General features: G+C 33.2%; 1 protein-coding gene and 1 long non-coding RNA gene across 2 annotated transcripts; both read right to left on the bottom strand.

Annotated features, from left to right (window-relative positions):
* Positions 1-1267: 1267 nt before the first annotated feature.
* On the bottom strand, positions 1268-3474 carry LOC107920468 (GPI-anchored protein LLG1). The gene is made up of 3 exons (XM_016850197.2): positions 3074-3474; positions 2930-2986; positions 1268-1820 (listed from the first exon to the last, which is right to left on the bottom strand). The coding sequence occupies exons 1-3, from the start codon at positions 3150-3152 to the stop codon at positions 1459-1461; spliced, it is 498 nt and encodes a 165-aa protein (XP_016705686.1). The 5' UTR covers positions 3153-3474; the 3' UTR covers positions 1268-1458.
* A 12127-nt stretch (positions 3475-15601) lies between these two features.
* On the bottom strand, positions 15602-16870 carry LOC107919578 (uncharacterized). Its single transcript, XR_001690390.2, has 2 exons — positions 16214-16870; positions 15602-16096 (listed from the first exon to the last, which is right to left on the bottom strand). It is a non-coding gene; the product is annotated as an uncharacterized lncRNA (long non-coding RNA).
* Positions 16871-18166: the final 1296 nt, after the last annotated feature.

The following is an 18166-nucleotide window of genomic DNA, read 5'->3' on the forward strand; positions in this document are numbered from 1 at the left end:
GCTGCCACTATTACTTACCTTTTTTAGCTTGGCAATTTAATGAAGAAAATCTTTAGACCTGATAATGTGTTGTTATATTAAAGATACTTTGGTCCATTTATGGAAATCAATCCTTGGTTTTTGAAAATTGAATTGAACTCGAGTGAATCAAATCAATCTCTGGAATGTGGAGATTCGGTCGAGATTACATTGTTGAATATGGAGAGTATATCTTCGATTGATTGTGCTTTGAATGTTGCAATTGTAATAGCTATTTTCAAAGAGTTACTTTGTATTCACTTAGATTCTATGTTAGCAAGCCGAAATTGATATATGCTTTGACGCTTGTCTAAGTTTTGGATGAGAGCTTATTGAGTGCATTCTAATCTGTAAGAGAGCGCAAACTGAATTGTAAACATTGTTGAATGTTTATTGCCCAAGTTCTCAGGGGGAGGATTTGTAGGTGAGTGTTTTAGTCTTTAGGTATGAAGGTGAGATGATAGAGTGCAAATCACTTGTTGTATTGTGGATTAAAGATGGTGGAATTACTCACTGAGCTATGCTCTGCAAATTTAGGAAAACCGAACTGCGTAAACAAATCATTGGTGTTATATAGTTTTGTTTGCACAATTTTTCACAGTGTCAAGCCGTAATGGCCACTGCCATCAAACACTTCCATTACAGTTTTCATATTAAGCAAACAAGCAATTTAAGGTAACAACATATTGATTTATTAACAAGCTTTGCGAATCATTGGTGTTATTTAGTTTTGTTTGCACAATTTTTCACAGTGTCAAGCCGTAATGGCCACTGCCATCAAACACTTCCATTACAGTTTTCATATTAAGCAAACAAGCAATTTAAGGTAACAACATATTGATTTATTAACAAGTTTTGCGTTGAAGGCTTAAATATATTTGTTCTAAATGTTTAACATTAATGAAAAATAATTTAAAAGAAAGTTTACTAATGAAGTAAAGGAAGACCTTAATAAAAAGGATAGTATCAACCTCGCAATTTCAACCTTATAAGTAACTTCAACAATTTTGTAATAATATTACATTTATACAATGATTTATCAAAGATTAACATTATGCATTAGTTTTCGTTTTAATTTTTTATAATTTAACCTCACAATCTAGTTTTCTTCACTTTGACTTTGTCCATGCTCTGGTCTCCATTGTTCAATCAAACCAAATAAGAATGACGAAATGTAAACAACTCTCCCAATTTGACTTAGGTGGTAGAAACCGACTTGAAATCTCCTAATACTACTAGACTTGATGTCTGTCCACGCAAAACCAAATGAAGTATATTATTTCTACAACATTTCAAGTACAAATAAAAGGATGCACCAAGAAAGAACCTGGTGTATGAAATCAAAATACTGCACTCTTCTTCAGCGTTAAAAGTGGGAAAATAATATAAATATTATATAAAAATCAAACAATGGAATAATCGGAATTCATTTCCAGGCTTTCATAACAACATAGCTGCAGCTATGATTGCGGCCATTACCAGCATCCAAGGATTACGTATCAGCTGTTGACTACCATTAGCATTCTCCGATGCTGATGCTGATGGCGATAAGGCAGGGCAAGCGAGCCCTTCTTTCCCTTCACGGCACTCACTAGCAAAAAGACCAGGAGGGTATTTCCCGTAAAGATTAATGTAGCTGAACATGGTTGAAGCGCATTCGGTCGTCAAGTCGTTGATCTGTTCTGCATAAGGACAAGCAAATTCCTTGAATGCAGAACAACAACTTTCAGGTGGATACTTTGGTCCTTTGCATTGGCTTGTGATAATTGTGTAGTTCAGAAACTCAAAGTTAACAGGGCAAGCTGCAAATGATGCATCAGAAATAGTATGTCAAAAGTTTAATCATATATCCCTTTCAAGGTATTAGGTGCTATGTTACTCGGACTCAAATGGAAGTGTTCAATACGTGCACGTGTCAAACATGAGTATGTTTTAAGTTTTTTAAAGTTTTCCTACGCATTTAGAGGGTCATTGGAGGCTCTTGTCCCCATACCAATTGCCAACTTCGTGTCAGGCACAAATCAAAATGAAGGGTGATCATCTAATTCAAGACATAAATCTGTTGATTTTAACATTTGCCGCATTTGGTTGAGTCACCTTTAGCACAAAGAAAATAAAACAATAGGACTCACAAAATCAGCATTAACTATAGGAACCCGAAGTTCTGGCCTATTGGCTGGGTGTTCAATTCCCAGAATTAACCTGGGTTCAAATCTTTGTTGTACCAAAAGAAAAATCAGCATTAAGTATAGGGTGTCCTTACAAAGAACATTACTATGCACTTTCAATATTTCCCTTACGATGGAAGGAGAAATTGGCAAAGGAAAAAGGACAAATACTAACAGCCATACATCAAATGAATGATACCAATGGAAAACCCCATATAAGAATATATTTAACTTACAGGAACACAAAAGAGAAAATAAACTGAATATATGTTGTTGTGTTACGAAAAGAATGGCTTGACAAATGATAACCTTAGGTGGTTCTTAAAATATGGGATAAACCTAGAAAACACAGTCAGATACCCTTTTTTTATTCAGTTCAAGCAGAGCATCAATGAAAGTAACCCTTAATCAGCAGATTTTTTTCAGTTTCATGGAAATCAGAAAACCAATCCTTTTGAAGCCCTTTCTGCTCCTTTCAAGATCTAAACCGCCCAAAAACAAAAATGAAAAAGTACCCTTCAATCCCTTTCTCCCTCTGTTCAAGATTTTGAAATAGCCTAATCATATTCATTTGTGTTACAAACTCATGTATTAGCCTAAAAGGTCGCAAGATCTCAAATATGCTCACAGTAACACCAAGAATTGAAATATCCAAACCAAGGAATCAGATCTGATAGCAAATATTTATTATCTTAATGTAAACAAAACTGAACCCAACAAAGGAAAAAGATAGAAAAAAGAACCTTTCTTAGCTTGAAGGAGGTGCCTTCCAGTAGAAGTGAAAGAGTCAAAAACACCATCTGTACTCATTCAAATCGTCGCATATCAGAAAAAAAAATGGGTTTCACAACAAACAAAGAGAAGCTATGAATTTATTGATAAAATACCAGAAATCGAACTGCAAGCAGAGAAACCCAACAAAAAGAAGAAAACTGCAAACCAACACAGCAACTTATTTATCCCCATCAATTTTTCTTTAGACGATTATGCAGCAGATCAGGCTTTGCTAGTTTAAGGGGCAGAGTATTATAAATTGAAGCTTCTTTAATCTTGGAGCAGCTTCAGTCGATGTTTTCTGAAGGGAAGAAGCTTAATTATGGCTGAAAGATTGAAAGTTTTAATGGGAATTGAGAGTAATATAAAAAGTAAGAGAAGACAGAGAAAGACAGGGAAGAAGGAAAAACCGTGTTTTTTGTTATCACTGAAAATTGATAACAGCTCATCTCTGTTTTTTTTTTCTTTTTTTCCTTTTCCAGCTACTAACTCTGATGAATTTTTATTCAAGTTAATGGTTTGAATAGTAAGGATGAAAATGATATTTAATATTGAATTACAGATTCAAATAGTTTATCTCTCTAATTAAGTTTTAGATTTATTTCATCAAAATTTATAGCAATTTGAAGGATGTTTTCTTAAATATTAATATCAATTAGGTGCGGTGTTTAATTTATTTTTTTGTCTCAGGATAAAGTATCTAATATCATAATCACTGTTATTTTTATATTAACCGTAGGTAAACGGACTGCCCATCTAAACTAAATTTCAATGTAAGTTTGGATAGGACGGTAAGGTGCAGTGCGATGCGTTTAACTTACTTTTTGATTTACGCAATGTATAATCTCACCGTTACCACTATTTTTATACTAACAGCAGATAAACACACCATACATTCAAACTCACCCTCACTCCGCTTAAGTAACTTAATTGAATAAATAAAAGCTTTCCAGTGAAATCCCTAAATCATGTATCAGGTATATTTTCCAATCACAAACCCTAAATCGACTCAAAGCCTCTAATCAAACCCTAAATTGAAACTCGATTGCTATTATTTTCTATCAACGAGGGCAAAGATAAGTGAGAAGGGCTTGTCGAGAAATTGCTATTGTTTGGGGCTTTCGTCTTCCATCTCTTAAAGAGATCCTTCAAGTGGCACACAAGCACCCTCTTCTCTGTTTCATTTTGTGCTTCTTGCTTGATGGGTGATGCAATTTGGCGCCTCCCTGTTTTTCTATCTCTTCCTTACCTCAATCTCCACATAGATTTGTGCCTCTAACTCCCATGACATTGCTTTTTGTCTTCATTCTTTCACCTAATCAAACCAACACACACATTATTAAGTACAAATATATATAGTTCCAGGGATGAAGTAGCTAATTATGAAATAAATCTTACAGCAGATTGCAGAGATTGAATCTGCTTCCCAAAAATCACGAGATGCATCAAGTTCTTCCATCTCATCCCTTACCAACACCAACATGTCTTGCATCAGGGACCATTCTTCTGTCTCACCACGAATTTGCCCTGTAACCTTCACTCCTTATTCCACAGGACCGACTCGAATGAATTCAGGGAGATGAAGAAAGAAGACGAGCAGGAGGAGGGTGTTTTCATTTTTATGAGGGAAAAATGTTTATGACACGTGGCATTTGAAATCCACTTAGCAGCAGTTTAACAGAAATGGAGATCGTAAAAGGCAATAAAGTGTTATTTGATTTTATGGACTCCGGACGGGAAAATAACACATTTCTCACAAGTAGTGTTTTCACCTAATTAGACATATTATGGTCGATTAAAGAATGTATGAAAAATAGTGAATTCGGCTACTACTACCTATGTAACAATTGTGGTGATCATGTATACCTCATATCATTCAACTTATAATAATATAAATTATTTTTTCAAAAAATATAACATTAAATTTTAATATGATTACAAATCTATCATTATACAGAAATATAATTCTATATTTGCATACTTATTAACAAATTATTAATTTACTTCTAAATTTCAAGTTTAAATTAAGAGTTGTCGATGAGACCACTACAACCTTTTCTGCTATTTAATATGTTTTTGAGATCGTTGATCTGTATCTCCGTTTCAAAACTGGTAAAGATTTTAAAACTTGTCATCGATGAATCTTATATGTTTTGAAAGAAATTGTTAGATTTGGAAGCTATGAAATGTTCAAAAACTATTTGATTAAGAAAATTTTGTTAATTTTGTATTTAGGGACTAAGTTGTTAAAATAGTAAAATTTCGTGAAATTCTTGTAAAAATGTAATAAATATGGGCTGTATAGGGACTATGAAATATTCGGTCAACATGATTTGAGTTTAATTATGTTAAATTTGAAGTTACAGGTTTAGAGACTAAATTGAATAAAAGGTGAAAGTTCAGGCTAAAAGTGTAAACTTTTGATAAAGGATAAATTACATGAATTGAAGTATTTGAATTGGATAACTGAATTAAATTATTATATATAGATCAAGAAGCAAATCAATTGATAGGCAAATGCGGAAAAAGGAAAATCTGTTGATTAGTCATTAGAGTCGTGTTTGCTGCAGAATCAATTTAAGTAAGTTCATAAATTAGTTTGACTAATTAATTGTTGCTTTGTGATTTAATGGTGATCCATATATGTTGTGATTGAGTGCATTTGTTTGATAATTGATAAGTGATGAATTGGATTAATTAATATATATAGTAATTAATGAAATGATTTGAATTACCATGTTAGCTAAGTTAATGATTATGATCATAAATAGAAACTATATGGATACGTTCTTGTTATGGTATGATATGGAGAAATTTAAACGAATTGGAATGGATATTGGCCCGTATGAACCTTGTGAATGCTTAGGATCCAAATGACATGTCATTAGGGTTATTATAGTTCGGGTGTTGGTCTTGGATGTCTTACTCATGGTCGGGGTTCTACATTTGTTACGGATTCTTCGTAACTCGTGTGAGCATCATCGTGTAGCCTAACATCCCGACCAACAACTCCTGTGAGTAAACCCATTTCGCAGATCTTGTAAACATAAACGGTTACATGTTATAGTCACAGCTTGTGTGAGTAATTCTCGAGTATCCGATGTTATTTCATTTGGTTTAACGGGTGATAAAGGTTTAAACGAATATGTACATATATGTAATGTTATATGGTCAAGACATGTGAATTGGAAGATATTGATATAAATACTTGAAATGGGAAGTTATGTTTATCGAACACATGATGGATATAATATGTACTTGTTATGTTATTATTTCATGTTCCATTATTTGTTGGAATTATATGTTTCTTTGCGATACCTACTAGCCTTGTGAGGTTGTGTTGTATAGGAAAGAAATGTAAGTACAAGATTTAATGAATGAATATGTGTTAAATGGTAAAATGAAATGTTTAGATGAAATGGTTCTACAAAAAATTTTTATGAATATAGATATATGAAACGAATATATAAAGTGTTTATACGAAATACTTTTAGGAATATAAATATGTGAAAAATGGATATTTGTAATATATACTTGAATAAAGATCTTAAATGGTAAATGAATATGTAGTGGTTGGTTTATGTACCAAATGAGTTTTTAGGTATATGTTTGATGACATGATAAAGTTACATGTTTTATATATGAACTCAGTAATCTTGTGAGACTTGTGATGTGTATAGGAAATTAACCAACTCATGACCAGGACATTGAATTATCTTGTAAAATGTTTTATTACATCCTTTTTGGTAAGTCAAAGTTTAAGTTTATCACAAACTTACTAAGCTTTATGCAAGCTTACATTGTTTTGGTTTTTCTTCTTTGTAGATTGTTAGATTCGATTTGTTGATTGGATTACTTTTGGAGACCACACTATCTATTCAACAATTCGATATAAGATGTGATTATTTCTAATTTAGGTTATAAGTGGCATGTTCTAGGAGCATTTAAGTTCTTTTGCTATAATGATGTTATTTAAACTTAGTTTAAGCATATATATATATATATATATCTTTGGATTTGTCTTATATATGTCCATATATGTATGTCTTTAGTTGTTTGGTATATGTTTCTTGGAAGTGTTTGAAATATGGTGGGATTGAAAGTGAATGGAATGGCTGAATTGGTACAAATGCTTAGGTAACTAGGTAAATCTTGGTTGATGATTTTGGTCATAATAAATGAGGTAAATTTGATAGTTTAAGAAGTATGAAATGCTAAGTAGTTGCACTTGAATGGATTATGTTTCAATGTTTGAAGTGTGGTGCCAAGTGATGGCATATTGGTTAGACACATAGGATGAATGATTTTGGCATGTTTTAGGTATATTTCAATGTGTTTTAACCATGTGAAAATTATTGAAAAAGGTTTGGTTTGGTGTCCAAGAAATGGATGTTGAATTGGTTGGCATTAAGGGTCTTTTTGGGTGCACACGGCCTGGAACACGGGCTGCCACATGGCCGTGTGACACACACAACCACCTCACACGGTCGTGTGTCTTATTAATTTAAGGTGCAGAATTTTTCACATTGTCACAATTAGTTACACGATCTAAGCACATAGGCGTGTGGAGTAGTCACATAGGCGTGTGAGGTAGCCACACTGCCATGTCTTTGAGCCACACAGGCTGGCCTTTGTCACACAGTCGTGTGACCCCTATTTTTATTTTTCCATATTTTTTTATTTTGTTTCAGATTAGTCCCTATTTGTTTCTGAACTGTTTCTATGGTCTCATAGGTTTATTTGAATGCTATGATTATTGATTGGACATTGATTTATGATATTTAAATTGATTTTTGAATTGTGTTTAAATATTATTGAATATGTTAATTTTCATAATATCTGTGACCCTATTTCGGCGACAGAGACGGGTTAGGGGTGTTACATATAAGCATTGTTCCAATACTAAACGATTTGTGAGAGACTTTGTCATGTAGAGAGCTTTTAATTTCTTCTATAAGGCTAACGTCGTTTTCTCCATGAGCACCTCTTGTAACACATTTGTAAGTCATAATTGAATTGTAGATAGCGTCTTCTCATCAAACGCATCCCTTTCTATCTAATTCGCATTCGCGGGCTTTTGCCCTGTAACGGCCTTCTTCAGATCGTTCTGAACCAAAATTGTTGTCATCTGAACTTACCAGAAACTGAAATTTGTGATCCCATCAAACTTCTCAATATCGTATCTCATTGTCGCCATCTCTGAACGGGTTAAATATAGAATCCGAACCAAGCTCTAATACCAATTTGTTGGGGATCAACCCGTATAATCAATGAAACAGAAAAGGTAGAGAAGATCAAACACAAATTTTACATGAAAAACTCCTCCAAAGAAGATAAAAACCATGGGCAAAAGAAACTTCACTAATGAGCAAAACTGAAAGAGTACAAGATGAAGAATTAAAACAAATCCAAACCTAAAATACAAAGTTCTCACAAAATTTCCACAAAACTCTTTCTTTATTTTTCCTCTCAATTTTGTATTTTCTATCTTTTAATTCTAGTGTTACTATGGCCTTTAACTAGGCTAAAATTCGTGACCTAATATGACTAGAATTGTGCTAGAGTAATTAAAGTTTAACTCAGAAAAGTAATCATACTTTGCTGCAAAAAAGAAGGAATTACTTGGGGAAAAAGTCACATCATCACAACGTTGTATTCACCATTATCGTAACGTTAGAAACCTCATCGTCGCGGCAATGTTCGGGGTGTTACAATTCTGAAGTCCTCGTGTCGCGATACAGGTAACGAAAAATGCTTGAAGAGGTCTGAAAATGCGAAGCGCACTCCACAAAATGAAATTTGGAAAAAGAAATTTGAGTTATCTAAATCATCTTTTAAAATTTTTCATTATTATTATCCAAACAACGGTTTTGAAGTCTTACTATCCTAGCATGTTTCTGTCTGTTATTTCTAGCAGCTTTTTGTTTTAGGGTTTTTGTGTTTCTTTGTGGCTTTCGTAAGGTCTGGGCGGTGGTGATGAGGTTAGGGTTCACGATTTTGTTTCTAATTGTGGGTGTCTATTTAGCGCAGTATAACAAAATGGAAAGGGGTTTGCTGCGTTGTCATTGGATAACGAGGAAGAGAAAGTTTTACAAGCATCGATAAAGTCTGATCTGGTTATTGAGGAAGAAGAATTTTGTTTGGTAAGGTGTTTTTTAACAACAAATGTTACACTTTCCAGCAATGAGAAGCACAATAGAAAATCTTTGGCATCCAATAAAAGGGGTTCAAATCTTGAATCTAGGTGAGAAAAGGTTCTGTATAGATTATTTCATAGGATAGATTTGGAGAGTGTTCAAAAAGGGTCTTCATGGACTTTTAATAACCACATTTTGATGTTATATCATTGAGGAAACATAAGGATCCGTTAAAGGTGCCACTGATCTTTGCAAATTTTTGGGTTCAAATTCATGAGGTACCTCCAGGATATTTTCTAAGGCTTTGGCGAGGAAAATGGGGGATTTTTATTCTTGGGAATTTTTTAGAATACGGTGATGCCAATCCGGGAGAGGTTTGCGAAATCATTTGCGTGTGATGGTTCAATTAGATGTAAAGCATCCTTTGAGGAGAAAGAATATATTATTTTCATCAAGGAATTATTCGTATCTTAACTTTAAATATGAATGATTAACTTTGTTTTGTTTTTTCTGTGGCCGGTTAGGGCATAGTGACTCTTACTGTTAAGCTAAGATGGAGTTGGGGTTTAAAGTAACTGAGATGGGTTGGGACTTAACACTGAAAGTTCAATCTCGACGTGCTTTTACAATGAACAGTGTGTAGCTGAGAGAAGATGAGGGTAGTGTGAAAAGGGAGAGTTTTCATGAGGGGCCTGATTTGGAAAGGCGCAATTGGGAAGAAGCAGATAGAGGTGGATTTAGAAGTTTTATTAACCCTATTCTGGGTGTAATTTGGAGGGAGATATGAATCGGGTTTCGAGTTTGGAGGGCAATCCTTCAAAAATATTAGGTCAATCAAACATAGATCATGATTCGGATGTTCGTGTACTGGAAGAAAGAGACGGGAAAAAAAGCTTAGAAAAGAGAGCGATAAACCTTTGGAAGGGGATGGGGTGGGATAATTAGTTATTAGGAATATGAGGGTGTTGGAAAAAAAACCATTTTTTATCAGCAACTGCCAAGGGGCAAGCCAACCGATCGTAATGAAAATATGTAGTTGGAATGTCTGTGGATTGGGGAGTTCAAGGGCTATTAGAAGGTTTTGACATGTGTTGAAGTTGTACAATCCCTAGATTGTCTTCCTTATGGAGACTAAGTTAAGTGAAATGCGAATGGAAGGTGTTAAAAGGAGGTGTGATTTTTTAAATGGGATTGAGGTATCTGTGGTTGAATCAAGAAAATGATTATGCTTAGCATGGAAGGAAAATGCTACAGTTAAATTAAAAAGTTATTTTGATTATCACATTGATGTCATCTTAAAAGAATATGATGGGGAAAAGGAATAGAGGTTTACCGGGTTTTACGACTCCCTTTATACGCATAGTAGAGGGGTTTCGTGGGATTTGTTGAGAAACTTAAGTTGCTCTCATGGGTTGTCATGGATGGTATATGGCAATTCAATAAAATCTTATACTCCTTTGAGAATGTAAGCGATGTACCAAAGGAAGAGAAGAGGACGGTAGACTTTAGGGATGTTTTGGTTAATTGCCAATTAATAAATATTGGTTATTCGAGAACTTGGTTTACATGGAAAGAGGGAATTTTTCGGAGACTAATATTCGTGAAAGGCTTGACAAATGAGTGGCTAATTTGGAGTGGAGTAATATGTTTCCTTTAGTAGTGATTCAATATTTTTCACATTCTTTCTCAGATCACTACCCTCTTCTGGTTAATATAGACACAAGATTAAATACTATGTTTAGAAGGAAATTTAACTTTGCATGGTAGGTTAAGAAAGAGTCCTTTGAGGAAGAGGTACAGAGTCTATGGCATTCTGCTAGAGGCAATGTCTTGAAGAAATTAAAAGAGTTACAGTAGAGATTAAGGAGATGGGTTGTCGTGATGAGGTAAAGAAGGGAAGGACGTAAAAACAAGTTGGCAGAGAAAGTAAAAGTCCTTTTGGATCAAGACAAAATTGTTGAGAATATGGTGGATTTGATTGATGCTAAAATTCACATCAATCTTAATATTGATAAAGATGAAATGTGTTTGGAGCAAAGGGCTCGTGCTAATTGGTTGAAATTGGGTGACAAAAATATAACTTTTTTCACAGTCACGCCTTGCAAAGAAGAAGAAGAAACTGTAACACCCCTTACCCGTATTCGACACCGGAATAGGGTACGAGGCATTACCAAAACACATACACTTGTAAACGTATTGAATCGAGTTATAAAATTTCATCTAAATTAAAAATTTCAAATTATTAACATACTATTATAATTCTTCACTATATATCCTCAAAATATTATATTTATAATAAATAGGGCCTACTAGACTCGATACATATTCATGCAATTCAATGCTTCATTTCCTTTTCATTCATTTCACAATTTCTCATGCTTACAATTCAAATTATATCACTGGCAATTTCCTTTTAATTCACTTACAATTCAATATCATTAAGATCAATACTAATACGTATTTACCATTTAACTCAATGTTTATTGATTATACCATTCATTAACACATCTATGAAATTCTTAATTTTGCAATGAAAATATCAATTTAGCTTAAATAACAACATCAATTCAACTCATTATCCCCGTTTTCGTCATTTTACACTTCAAGTATGAACTTACTATTTCATTACCTTTCTATACCCGTTTCCTATACATATCATTCAACTATAGTCGCAAGCTAGTGCATTTAAACATAATTCTTTTTGGAACCAACCACATGATAAACCATTTCACTAGAGATTACATAATTTAAATCTTATCACCCCTTTCTTGATCACACGCATATTTCCATTTAGGCACTTACCATTTCAATGCATAATTATAAGTTTAACGTGGCATAATCCAGCCACAACTTGGCCAAAGCCTAAGCATATACACCAAATATGTTAGCCAAATAAACATATAGCATAAGCATTATAAGCATGGATGAGCACAACAGTTGTTCATGTATCAAACTTACCAACATGAGTTAATTCATAAACCATTCATGACATTACTTCATGCCAAATCATATACCCAATATACCATACACACATACTATGAAACTTTATTTTCCCACATGAGCTTAAACCATAACCAATAATACACAAATATAAGCGTTATTTCTTTTTCATCATTTATTAATTATAATCGAACATATGACTAATTATAGACAAATAATTCATATATTTTCCAATTTTTCTCCTCCTCCTCTCCATTCCACATCCTTAATGTATATAACACACTTAAACCACATTATCCATACTTTCACTATTTTCCTGTATATAAATTCAAGTTGTCTGTTTGAGTCAAAGTCACTAATTTATTTATATCTCGATCTACAGAGCTCCAACTTAAGATCCGTTAATTTTCCCCAAAACTAGACTCATATATCTTTTTACCATAAAATTTTCAAAATTTTTGGCTTATCCAATAAGTACAGTTTATTTTTTAAAGTTTCCCCTGTTTCACTGCTCGATAGTTCTGACCCCTCTTCACTAAAAATTAATTATCTCATTTTATAGAATTCGGATAATGTTCTCGTTTGTTTCTTTTGAATTCAAAATTCTAAACATATGAAGTTTAGCCCATAATTATTTTTTTACAATTTTTAATGATTTTCCAAAGTCAAAATAGGGAATTTCGAAATCATTTTGGCTCTGTCTCACTAAAATTCAAATATCTCATAATATAAAACTTTTTTGCTTGCTCTGTTTCTTTTATGTGAAAATAGACTCATTAAGCTTTAATTTCATATATTATTCATCCTCTAATTCAATTTCCTTACATTTTAGGCCTAGCCGAACCATTTTCATAACTATAGCAGTCCACAATTTTCACTTATTCGCACATTTACACACATTTTACAATCTTTTTACAAATTAGTCTTTTTATGCATTTTCACCGAAAATCACTTAGTAAAAGTTGTTTCTCTAACCATAAACATGCATAACCTACCATTAACCATCAAAATACACAAATTTCTATCATGGGTCAAAACCTAAACCTTCATCATATCTCAAATAAATGGTAGAAATAAATAAATCATGTTACAAGGATTTCAAAAACGTGAAAATCATTAAAAACGGGGCTAGAACGGACTTACAATCGAGCTTGAAAGCTTCAAAAACCCTAGCCATGGTTTCTCCATGCAAATTTCGGCCCCTAGCTTGAAGATGGACAAAAATTGGCTTTTAATTTTGTTTTTAATTCATTTTAATTACTAAATGACTAAAATACCCTCAATGAAAACTTTAGAAACATGCCTAACCATGTCCACTTTTGTCCACCAACTTAACCAATAGTCTAATTACCATATAAGGATCTTCAGATTAAAATTTCATAATAATTGGACACTTCTAACATGTAGAACTCAATTTTTACACTTTTTACAATTTAGTCCTTTTTACTAAATTGAGTGCTCAAACGTCGAAATTTTCGAACAAAATTTACATGAAATTATTCTGTGAAATTGTAGACCATAAAAATATAATAAGAATAAATTTTTCCTCGTTGGATTTGTGGTCCCGAAACTACTGTTTCGACTAGGCCCAAATCGAGTTGTTACAGAAACACTATTCGAAGTTTAAGTCATGATGATGGTATAGAGACTACTGATGAGAGGGAGATAGAGGGAATTGCTCGAAATTACTTTCAATATTTCTTTATGTCAAATTGGAGTAAAGATACTATGCATGTTCTTTCTAGGGTTGAGAGATATGTTTCTGAGGAAGTAAATTCAAAGCGGATAGAAAATTATACAAAGGAGGAGATCTTGACGACTTTAAAGTAAATAAGGCCAAAAAAGGCTTAGGGGGAATATGGTTTTCTGGCTTTATTTTTCAGCATTTTTGGCACATTGTGGGAAATGATGTAATCAAATATTACTTGGGCGTCTTGTATAAAGGTATGCCTATGGACCCCTGTAATAATACAATATTGTGTTGATTCCTAAAGTTTTCCATCCGAAAAGTTTGGAGAATTTTAGACTTATTAGTTTATACAATGTTATTTATAAGGTAGTTGTTAAGATAATAGCGAACCGGTTCAAAAATGTAATAAAAACTTGCACTGATGGTGCTCAGAGTACCTTTGTGCCGGGTAAATTAATATCAAATAATGTCCAACTTGCTTATGAGATTTTTCATACGTTTCGACAAAAAAGGGTAGGAAAGAAAGGATTCATGACGCTTAAGCTGAATATGAGTAAAGCGTACGGTCTTTCCTAAGGGTAATGAGGTTGCGGATGGGATTTCATACTTTGTGGGTGGATAACATTATGAAATGTATGATTATTTCATATTCAGTAATTGTTAATGGGATAACAAGAAGGATATTTAAACCAGAGAGAGGACTAAGGCAAGGGGATCCTTTAAGTCCTTTTTTGTTTATAATTTGTAGTGAGGGCCTCTCATCACTTATCAGGCTTGCTTTGAGGGAAGGTTTAATTCAGGGTGCAAAGGCAAGTAGAGGGGGCCCTTAGGTTTCCCATTTATTATTTGTTGACGATTGTATTTTATTTAGGGAAGCAAGTGAAAGGGGAGCGCATGTTATGAAATCAGTTTTGAGAGAATATGAGAGATGCTCGGGGCAAGGTTTCAATTATGATAAATCCACAGTTTATTATAGCAGTAACACATTGGAATGTTCTAGACGAGTGGTATCTACCATCCTTGGGGTGAGAAATTATAATAATATAAAGAGGTATCTAGGCTTGCCGAATGTGGTGGGGAAGAATAAAAAGGGCTTGTTTTCAGCTTTTAAAGGATCGTATGAGGCACAGAATTGAGAATTGGATTGTGAGGTTCCTATCATAAAGGGGAAAAGAAGTGTTTATAAAAACAGTATTGCAGGCTATACTTACTTATACTATGGCTTGTTTCTTGCTTCGTAAGTTGTGTATAAAATTGGATAGTATTATGGCTCAATTCTGGTGGCAAAAAAGGGATCCATTGATGTTGTTGGGATCGACTTTGCGACCTTAAGAAGAATGGGGGTATGGGTTTCCGTAGTTTAGCTAAGTTTAATGTTGCATTATTAGTTAAACAGGGTTGGCGCATTAGTAATTATCCAGATTCATTATTATTGAAAGTTCTAAAAGTCAAGTATTTTCCACATGCTGATTTTTTTAATGCTACGTTAGGGAGACTACCTTCGTATACCTAGAAGAGTGAGTGGTCAGCAAAAGGGTTATTGAAGGACGGGATTTGTTGGAGGGTAGGAACCAAAGAGAACATTTCAGTTATGGCTGATGTGTGGCTTCCTAGAAATGCAAGTAATAAGGTGGAGTCAATAATCAGTAATAACGAAATTAGTAAGGTTTCAGATTTAGGGTGAGTTTGGATGGGCGATGCGTTTATTTGCGGTCAGTGTAAAAACAGCGGTGGCGGTGAGATTAAATACTGTAGCGATACTGTAGCGTGAGACAAAAAGTAAGTTAAACGCACCGCACCTAATCGCCCATCCAAACTCACCCTTAATTGATGAACATAGGAAGGAATGGAAACTTGAACTCATTTATTCTACCTTTTCAAGAGAAGAAACGGGCTATTTTATAATTATTTATTCTACCTTTTCATGAGGACTTTATGGTATGGAAGGGGGAGTCGTCTGGAGATTTCTCTGTACGTTGTGCATATAAGATATTACATGGAAGTAACCTTACTCCTAGTTATTTACAGACAGAGGCAAAAATATTTTACAAAAAGTAGTAGAATATTCACATTCTAGGGAATATTAAGATATTAATCTGGAAAATCTCATGGAAATTTATCCCCTATTTTGCTAATCTTCGAATTAAAAGATTGATGTCGGAGGCGATGTGTCCCAAATGTGGAGAAGCGACTGAAAATATGGACCATATCTTCAAAGAATGTTATGTAACACGATAAGTATGGATTAGTTTAAATTTGGAGTGGGTGCTACCGGAGATGAATTTGTCTAACTGGGAATGGGTTGCCTAGGTGTTCAAGAATAGTACCAGTCTACAATGTCGCGTGTTTTGTTGCTCCTTGTGGGCGGTCTGGACAGACAGGAATAAGGAGTTCCATGAGGGAAGAAGAAGTATGGGGCCAGAAATTGTTGCATGGATAAAACGTTATATAAAAGAGATGGAGGATTGTAAGGTTAAGAATCTTACCAAAAGAAATGAGCCAACAAATTGGTGTGCCCCTGATGGGTCTGATGTCAAACTAAACTTTGATGCGACTTTCGATGAATCTCAGGCAAATTTGGTATCGGGAGTGGTGGCCAGAAATGCCTCTGGGGAGGTCCTCGCTGTTAAAACAACGGTTCATGGGAAGGTTGTTTCTTCATTTTCAGCAGAGGCTCACGCATGTCTCCAAGTAGTGTTGATGGGTAAGCAAATGGGACTCACATCAATAATAATTGGAGACTCAACATCAATTATAAAAAAGAGTAAATCGGAACAGATGGACAAATCGGTGATAGAGGCATTAATAAGAAACATTCAACAACAAAAACGATATTTCCAACAGATAATCTTTCGACATGTATCTAGATATGCAAATCTAATGGCGCACAATTTAGCAAGGAATGCGATGAGAGAAGAGTCACGGTCGTTCTTGAACAAGCAACATCAGAGGTGGGATTGCGGAGAAGAAGAGAACCGAACTAAGATAGGTCGGGGTGAGTGCCCTTTAAGTTGGAAAAAGGAAAGGAAAGTAGGATAAGTGATGGTTTTTGGAAACTTCTTCCTAGGGACTGGAACCGTCGAAATGATTATGCAAATGTTGAGTGGTTTCCAGTTTTATCAGACCAGGGTTTTTATTGTTTTATTGTTTTTATTTTATGTTTTTGGTCCTGGTCTTTATGCTTTTGATAAGCCCATAAATGCGGGAAAATTGAGCTGCGTTGGTCCATATGAAATCTGGCTTTGTGGGTTTTTCTTTGATTTTGTTCGTTCTTTATTTTTTTAATAATAAATCGGTCTGATTTATTAAATAAATAAAAAATAAATTTATTTTTAGAATTTTAAAAAATCTCCTCCAAAATAATCATACAAACACATCTTAAGGTTTGACTAAAATTTTCAATTTTAAATAATATTAAAAAAATAATTTATTTTTATTAAATAATTATAAAAGAAGAAAGGGGTACAGAAAATAGGCCCAAAAGGCTTATCAAATGAAATACAATGCCCTTTTAAAAACCCTAGTATAGGGTGAAGATGACCATGGATAGAATTCAAATATTTACAAATATTAATTATCCAAATTTATTTTATATTTTACCCATAAATCTATTTTACATTTGTATTTAAAAATATTTTTATTTTTACTAAATGCATACATATTTTATATATAATTAGTATAATTATAATATATTAGATTAGGTTAGGTTATGTGAATGTGAATGTAAATGTAAATGTATTATTTATAAAATTTTATCTATTTATTATATAAATAATTAAAATTTTCCATCTAAAACAAAAGTGATATTTTTTTAAAAATTCATTTAATATTTTTTTTAATAAAACCAAAATTTTTATTTATAAGTATGATCAAGTACATTTATTTACTCATTTAAATATTTTAGTAAAATCAAAATTCATATTTAAAATTTGACAAATCTTATAAAAAAATAAAAAAAATATTTAAAATGGTAAATTTAGTAATATAATGAACAACAAAAATTATATTAATCACTTTAAAAATTTCTTCAAACTCACGTTTTTATATACAATATAGATTATAGATAATTTTTTATATAATTCTTACTATTATCCATAATCTCCCAATCTCGAATTAGTGCCCTATTAATTGTTGAAGCAATAACAATATCGATTGAATTAAAATAACGAATAAATAATTATTAGGTATTTGTATTATTCTTATATTTCCTTAGTCAAATAGTGGGTGTGGACCAGTATTGATAAAAACAAATAACTAAAAATGGTAACCATAAGTTTGAAAATGATGAAATCATGCATTAACCATGGTTTGGGTCCAAAACTCACATCACATGTAGCCATAAATTTTGTGCCCAACCTTTACCCATATGGTTAAATTACATAAATGCCCACATTTTGGTTCAAACCTAACAATCTCACCCTTTACCTCTAATTATCAAA

The sequence above is a fragment of the Gossypium hirsutum genome, chromosome D13, assembly GCF_007990345.1.
Source record: "Gossypium hirsutum isolate 1008001.06 chromosome D13, Gossypium_hirsutum_v2.1, whole genome shotgun sequence".
Lineage (NCBI taxonomy): Eukaryota > Viridiplantae > Streptophyta > Magnoliopsida > Malvales > Malvaceae > Gossypium > Gossypium hirsutum.